Source organism: Amborella trichopoda, chromosome 12 (assembly GCF_054954075.1).
Source record: "Amborella trichopoda isolate Santa Cruz 75 chromosome 12, AtrichopodaSantaCruz75HAP2 v2.0, whole genome shotgun sequence".
In the NCBI taxonomy this organism is placed as follows: Eukaryota; Viridiplantae; Streptophyta; class Magnoliopsida; order Amborellales; family Amborellaceae; genus Amborella; species Amborella trichopoda.
This window is the reverse complement of record NC_142347.1, coordinates 42,454,337-42,462,556: the sequence shown is the minus strand read 5'-3', so window position 1 is coordinate 42,462,556 and position 8,220 is coordinate 42,454,337. Positions and strand designations below refer to the sequence as shown.

Here is an 8,220-nt window from a genome sequence, read left to right as displayed (position 1 = left end):
CTTTTGTTAATTTTTCATTAGTGAGTCTATTAATTTTTCACTTAACAAAATGTAAAAGGGTTTGTCAATTTCAATGTTCAAAACAAAGACTCAAGGACGGGACTTGACCCATGCCCGAGCCGAAAAACTCGGACCGAGTCAAAGTTACTCGAACCGAGTCGGGCCGCATCCTGCTAATCTTTGGCTTCGTGTTTGTTTTTTTTTCATGAAAAAGTTGACAATAATTCTTGGCTTCTCATTTAATCCATGTTTTTATTGGTGGGCATCAAGAAAATCAAGATTTTGTACAAGATTAGTTATATCCTAATAGATATTGGAATCAAGAAAATCAAGATTTTATATGTTTCTTATCGTAATGAACTATACGATGTCATGTGTCTTTGTTGAGAATGTGTTAATTTTAGTTTTATTTTGTGCTGCTTCTTTTATTTTATTTTTATATTTTTCCTTAATTTCTAATGAAAAAAAAAAAAAGCAAAAAAATATTTTATGAATTTTGATATTCATAAAAGATTATTCCATGAATTTCAAAAGAGAAAAATTAAAGTAGATTTTAAAGTTTTCATTAGCCTATACATTTCCAATCAAAAGAAATTTGGATTCCTTTTTTTTTTTTTCTAAAATATGGGCAATACTTTCTCTCTCGCTCTTTGAACTTTGAAGTATCAATATGAACTTTAAACAAAGAATAAAAGTTGTGCAAATCTTTCTCAAAATAAAAATTAAATATCCGTGTTTAAAGTCCCAGATTAATTGGGTTTAGTTAAATTGTAACGGCCAAATCTGGGGTTAATAGGATCAATATGAACTTTAAACAAAGAATAAAAGTTGTGCAAATCTTTCTCAAAATAAAAAACAAATATCCATGTTTAAAGTCCCAAATTAATTGGGTTTAGTTAAGTTGTAACGGCCAAATCCGAGGTTATTTGGGTATTTAATTTTCTAAAAATTTAAATCCTATTTTAATTTTTTAACTCTTCCTATTATATTATCTTTAGAACCATCCATCATCTTTAGAACTTATCAAGACAATGGCTTATAAATTTTGAGAACCACTCTTTCATTTTCAGTCGGACCATTTTGAGGGAGAGTTAGTGAGAGAAAGAGAAAGATATTTGACTAGTTCGAGAGAGAGAGAGAAAGAGAGAAACACGTGTGCCTTGGTTTTTCTCAGTTCTCTGGTAATCTTTATGTTCTTTATTCTTCACTTCACCTGTTAATCAATCGTTGGTTTTTTGTTTTTTTTTCTTTTTTTTTGTGAAAATGTTGACAATAATTCATGGCTTCTCATTTAATTCATCTTTTTGTTGGTGCATGTTAAATATAGATGATTTCCAAGAGAGAAATTGTATGAAATTTCAAGTTTTAGATGGAGAATTATCTCATAGTTTTTAAAGAGAGAAGCTATCTCAAAATTTTCAAAGAAAAAAAACTATCTCAAATTTCAAATTTTAGATAGAGATTTCTAAAAAATTTCAGATAGAGAAACAATCTAAAAATTGAATTTGTTATAGAGAAAAGAATCTGTCGCGAGAGAAATTATTAAAAAAATTTAGAGAGAGATCTAAATCAAATTTTAAGTCCTACGTAGAATATTTCAGACATAGAAACCATCTCAAAATTTGTAGAGATAGAAACTATCTAAATTAGATAGAAACTATCTAAATTTTTTAATTTTTAAAATTAAAAAATATGTCAAATTTCAAAATTTTTATATAAGGGTATTTAGTCTTATAAAAACTGCCTTCCTACCGGTGGGTGGTAGACTCTTGGTAGATTGTAGTGGCTGTGGAGCCCACTTTCAATCAATCAAGAGTTTTGCCACCTTGCCTTTCGCATTTCAACTCTTTGTTTCCTCATATTTTTCCCTCTATTTCTCGATTCACAGTCTTCAAAACTTGTGGAAGAAAAGCTTTTGGGAGAAAAGATGGTGTTCAATGGAGGGTCCTTTCAACCGAGTAAGCCGATCGAGGAGGTCGGAGCAGCCTTTCCAGATGATTTACCGGATACATGGCTGAAAATAGCCGAAATAGTGTGTGGAAAAAGTGAGATAGATGTTTATATGCAGGCTCTTCTAAAAGATTTAAAAGAAATAGATTCCGGCAAAGTGGAGCTTCCTGATTCATCCTATTCGATAGAAAGTTTGCTTGAAAACATTTCCAATGATTTAGGTGTAACATCATTTGGGCTGAAACCAGTTCCAACCAAGTGTAAAACAAAGAAGAAAGAAAGATCTTTTTGGACTGAAGCCGAGCACAGGTAAGTTTTTGTCATTTCCCTTTCGCTGTCTTTGTTATTCATTTTTCTCTCTCTTTCTTTCAATAGGTTTACCTAGCTAAATTGTGTATCCTAAAAACTGTTTGGTCTTGATTTTTTAAGGTTCCAAACCCTCATAACACAGGAATCCTTTTGACCCAAATATTCAAAATATAATTTGCTAGACTCTTCAAGAAAAAAATACCCGACCAGAATCTTGAATTCTATGGACTTCGTTCCCTCTCCTACTTCATTCCCGTAAAGAATTCTGTGGCCTTAAACCCGTAAACCTTTGGATTCAAAACCCTGGACTATGCAACTTCCTTCAGTTATTCCAATTAAATTTATTTTTTGGTACTTTCTTTCATTTCTCTTTTTCTTAGGTTTGTACACGGCTTGTTTTGATGGGCTTTATATGCATTTTTTTTAACGGTCACTCATTGCCATTTCCTCCAAGCAACCCTTTTGTGTTTTTGACTTTTTTTATTTTTTTTGGCTAAGGTTTGAATAAAATTTGATGTTATATTATTACTTCACTAGGAATATTTTGATTTAGGGATAATTGGATGAGGGGTATTTTGCTTATAAGCTTTTATGTACTTTATGCTGCTGACTTTTCAAAATAGTAAAAACCCACCATGAAAGAGATCTGAAAATTTAAATCTATAAAAAGATATTGTGAATCATAGACGCACATTTTACTAGTTTACTTGAAGGTTTCTAGTTTTTTTTGTTTTTTCCTCTTTCTAATCTATTTTTCTAGATATTTTAGTCAATTTTTTAATTTAGTATATACCGGTTTGATTGGTGAACTGGTCTTCTTTAATCAATCCAATTAGACCAATGTCATCGTCAGTTCAGTCATTTGTCCGGTCCTAATAACTCTTGTTAAAAAACTCATCTCGGCCAAGTTACTCAACCTTTGGCTGAGTTGCGTAATTCGGTTGAGTCTGAGTTGACTAGGCCAAGTCACGTAAAAAAAAAAAAAAAAAGTAATTTTTAAAAATAGTTAAAAGCAATTTCAAGAGGCACTCATGCCGCCATTGAAACTAGAAAAAACTAGAATAATTATTTTTGCAAATGAAATGACATCTTTTTTGACACTATTCGAAGATGTATCTTACTTTGATTGTTTAGAGTCTTAGCCTTATATAAACCGCATTCACTTACTTTTGACACATGGAGGATACAATTATCATTGATAGTTAGATTTAAAATTGGGTAGTTGATGATGTGTTTATATATATATATATATATATATATATATATATATATATATATATATATATATATATATATATATATATATATATATATATATATATATATATATATATATATATAGAGAGACAAAATTCAAAACAAATTTTTTCCAATGTTTTGATACACTTTCATTTATTGGATTTCACATCCAATGGCCAAAAATGATTGTGACCTCTTTGTACAAAAAATAAATGAATTCATAGCACACAATCCCTTTATTTTTTTCCCCTCCTGTATTCACTTTTGTAACTTGTTTTTCTGACAGGCTATTTCTAATTGGTCTGCAAAAATATGGCAAGGGGAATTGGAATAGCATCTCCAGGTTCGTTGTCAAGACCCGAACCTCAGTTCAGATAGCGAGCCATGCTCAAAAATATTTTATACGACAAAAGGCATTGGCAGAGAAGAATGAGAAGAAGCGTGTAAGCATCTACGACATGAGTGTGGCTGATCTTGATACACAAGCTGCTGAAGTATTGAGCTTAACTGAGTCAGAGTCAGTCTCTGATAAGGTACATGAGATCTCAGGACAACAAGTGGGGCCTACACAAAGCTATGGGCCCAACCACTCCCCTATGGTATGTCAACTCCCAATGCAAGAGGCACCATTTAACTATATGCCTTTAACCCAATTTCGTCCAGAGTTAGAACTATGCCCACATGTCAAAGAAGACATCATGGCCATAACATGGGAGGGCCAATTTAGATATTAAGTTACAAGAATGGCTTACGGGCATTTTTGGTAGAATTAACTCATAATTTTTTGTTTTCCTTTTTTGAATTGTTTAGCAGTAGGAATCCAATAATAATGACAATCTCAAATGTCAATTGATCAGCCTCAAAGCCTCAATTTTTATTTATATTAACAGTTGAGCTCCAGAGGATTTACAAATGTATATCAAGTATGTTATGTCGTATAAGGGATATTTAAGTTTGTAGGACGTTATTTATCCAAGAAAAACAATCTGCATAGTTGCTTCTAATCTTCATAATGTGCAGCATTTGATATAAGTTTTATTTCCCTGTGTCATGATATTATCGATATTAGTTCAAGTATTTCAATGTGTGCAAGCTCACCCCACGCAAATTCCATCAGACGTAAGGCATCATGAATTGCATTTAAAGGTTGCTAGCGAGTATAAGTGCTCGAACATCGCCTCGCCGAGGGAACCCAACCCCTTTTCTCGGTTGAAAACTCAACCAAGTCTTGTATATACCCAAAAATTCCTAAAAAAATTACAAAAATATATCAAAATAAAATAGTATTTAAAAATAAAATAAAATTAAAAGTTTCCTGAAAAAGTCCAAATATGTTTCAAAAGGTAATGAAAAATGAACTAAAAAACTGTTTTATAGTATTACTATAAACTTATGAAAAACCAAATAAAAATTGAGCAAATCCTATCCAAATGAAGAAGAAAAGATTGCATCCTAAAGCCTCTGATCGATTGGGTAACCCTAAATCCTAGATTGATTGGTTCTTTAATTTTCTTTCACGATAAAGCTTTTGTCCAAATCTTATCTAAATCAAGAAGAAAAAATTGCATCCTAAAATCCCGGATCAATAGAGTCTAGTTAATCTCAACCCTAAATCCTATCATGATTGGGTCTTTAATTTTTTTTCATGATAAACCCAAATAAATTCTTTAGAACTTAAAGACAAAAATTAAGACATAGTGCCCTTTCACCTGAGCATTTTGAGGGACAGTTAGAGAGAGAAAGAGAAGGGAAGAAGTAAGTTGAGGGAGAGAAAGACGTGCCCTGGTTTCATTAGGTAAGCCTTTTGTTGTAGTTGTTGTTGTTGTTGTTATTGTTATTATATATATATATATATTATCTCAATCTTTATTTTCTCACTTCTCCGTTTTACCTGCTAATCTTTGGTGGCCTTTTTTTTTTATTTTTTTTTCTTGAGAAAGTTGACAGTAGTTCTTGTATTCTAATCACTTCATTTTTTTATTTGGTGCTTGTTAAATATGGATGATTTTTATTCAATGTATTTCATACTTTGGGGCTCATACTCTCATTTTCTTTTATGGTGTCTACAACCCTTTCTCTTAGTCTTTTAGATCTTTTTCAAGTTATGTATCAGAAGTTTATGTTAGGATATGGATATCTCGGGTTCACATTGATATACATCATTATGGATGTTTATGTATATATATATATATATATATATATATATCTCTTTATAAGATTAGGTATCTAGAAAATAGAGACCAAGTTACGTGGTCATCAAGTTATCATACCATATTTATCTCTTCTAATTGTGTGATTGTCTTCTATATATAGTTGTACTTATTGATGTAAACATCCATAAAAAGTTGTGAATATATAACCGGTTAGGGCTTTGGATCCGTGGACGTAAGGCTTCGGCCAGAACCACGTAAATGTTGTGTTTTCTCTTCTTCTCTCTCCATTCTAAGCTTCCATGAATTCTAACATGGTATCAGAGATTCTCCATTTTATGCTCCAATGAATATCTTATTCTCTTTCCATTCTCCATTCTATGCTCCCACGAATTCTAACATAGTTACTTCTTCTCTCTTCATTCTTCTTCTCTCTCCATTCTCCATTCTCCATTCTCCATTCTCCATTCTATGCTCCTACGAATTTTAACATAGTCTCTTCTTCTCTCTCCATTCTCCATTCTATGCTCCCACGAATTCTAACATGGTATCAGAGATTCTCCATTTTATGCTCCCATAAATCTCTTCTTCTCTCTTCATTATCCATTCTATGCTCCCACGAATTCTAACATGGTCTCTTCTTCTCTCTCCATTTTCCATTCTATGCTCCCACTGATTCTAGCATGGTATTAGAGATTCTCCATTCTATGCTCCCACAAATTCTAACATGGTATCAGAGATTCTATTCTATGCTCCCACAAATTCTAACATGGTATCAGATATTCTCCATTTTATGCTCCCACGAATCTCTTCTTCTATCTTTATTCTCCATTCTCCATTCTCCATTCTCTATTCTCCATTCTCCATTCTCTATTCTATAATCTCCATTCTATGTTCTGATGAATTCTAACATGGTATCAGAGATTCTCCATTCCATGCTCCCACGAATTCTAACATGGTATCAGAGCCCTTCCTTCTTTGAAGGCAGACGCCTGATCCCCTTGTTTCCAAAGAGAGAAGAAATCAGAGCAAGATTAATAACACATGAGGGTTAATAGCACAAGAGCGACGGATAATCCGAGTCTCCTCAGTTAGAGAGAGAAAACAGGGAGAGAGAGAAACACATCAATCGAGTTGTGTATGATATGGGTGATGGCATAGAATATTCGAGAGAAAGTTCAGTTAGTAAATCTCTACGTATGACCGATCATGTGCTTAGCCCTAGACAGACATCTGATAATTTAAGGAAAAAGTGTATGCGTGTGCTCAACAAGCTTCAAAGGGCCATAGATAAAGATGGGCATCAACTAGTGCCAATATTAACTGATTTTAGAAGAGAAGCGAGAATGCTGGAGGCGTAAGAGGCACAAATAAGGATAATAATCCATTGGATTTACGAGCCACCAATCAGGGGGAAGCTCTGCTCATGGGTGATAAACTCTGAGTATTGAAATTCATTGGAATAGCTCGAAGGCTTGATCATTCAAGGCTTGAAACCTTGAATGATGAATTTAGAGAGAGAAAAACCGAATGCGGAACTCAATCTATGGACTCGCGTAATGGAGATACTAAAGAGAGAATGGTTGGTGAATCTTATGTTGATGAGGTTGGGGTTCATGGTAAAGAACCCAATTCAAATAGGGATGCGAAATCTAGAGAGAGAACAGATCGCAAATCTGTTGCTGATGAGGATCAGACCAATGGAAAAGAACACAGCGATGTTGATGATAAGAGCTCAAGGGAGAGATTTGGCAATGGCTTCGTTGCGAAGGAGGTTGATAGTACACTTTTTCTCTCTCTAAAAGTCTGAATTCTTATGTTGTTATTGCGTGCACATGTTGGGTGCTGAAAGTCTCTTCATTTTGGGGTTGTTCTTTAAATAAATAAAAATCCGGCAAAGATCCCAACCAACCTTTGATATCTAGTGAGTTTTCGAGCGACCCAACTAAAGCAAATGCTAACAAAGAGTGTTAGATTTATTTCACAAATCTTCAGTGTTTGTTGTCACTTTATTTGTCTCAGAGCCGTCTTTATTGTGCCTTTGTAGCACTTTTTGTGTTCTTTAAACCAATTTTGGTGATCACGTGTCCTGGATTACATCTCTTCACTCTTACAGACTATTCAAACACACCAGCGAGAGCAGTGTAAGTTCTTTGACAACTTTTTGGTTTCAAGACTCCAGTTCCAGTCTCAGTTTGATGATTGAATTTCTCGATCCTGGGTGATGATCAAGTTTTCTATTACCTGATCTTGTTTGATGATGAAGTTTTCCGTTACTCCATCATGTGTGATGATCGAATCCTGGTTCATCGAATTTCTCAATCCTGGTTGATGATCAAATTTTTCGTTACTTGATCATGTTTGATGATGGAGTTTTCCGTTACTCCATCCTGTGTGATGATCGTCGAGTGTTTCATTACTCGATCTCGGATGTTTCGAAGAAGAGAAAAAGAAATATCATTTACTTTTAGAGAGAGAAAGCCTCAAGAAAGAAAAAAGCCTCTGATAGATAAGATCTTTAGAGAAAAAAAACCCAGAGAGAGAGTCTCTAGAAGAAAGTAGAGAGCCCAAT

At 33.5% G+C, this 8,220-nt stretch overlaps 1 protein-coding gene across 1 annotated transcript; it reads left to right on the top strand.

The window, feature by feature from the left end:
- The first annotated feature begins 1,803 nt into the window (after window positions 1–1,803).
- Window positions 1,804–4,239, top strand: LOC148779604 (transcription factor DIVARICATA-like). Its single transcript, XM_088854670.1, has 2 exons — window positions 1,804–2,259; window positions 3,785–4,239. Exons 1-2 carry the CDS (start codon window positions 1,928–1,930, stop codon window positions 4,230–4,232), a joined length of 780 nt encoding a protein of 259 aa, XP_088710796.1. The 5' UTR covers window positions 1,804–1,927; the 3' UTR covers window positions 4,233–4,239.
- The last annotated feature ends 3,981 nt before the right edge of the window (window positions 4,240–8,220 follow it).

Bases quoted from the DNA above. Each gene is read 5' to 3' on its own strand.
- LOC148779604 (XM_088854670.1), top strand. From the start codon at position 1,928: ATGGTGTTCAATGGAGGGTCCTTTCAACCGAGTAAGCCGATCGAGGAG. The intron at 2,260-3,784 runs GTAAGTTTTTGT...TTTTTCTGACAG, and splicing joins TGGACTGAAGCCGAGCACAG to GCTATTTCTAATTGGTCTGC.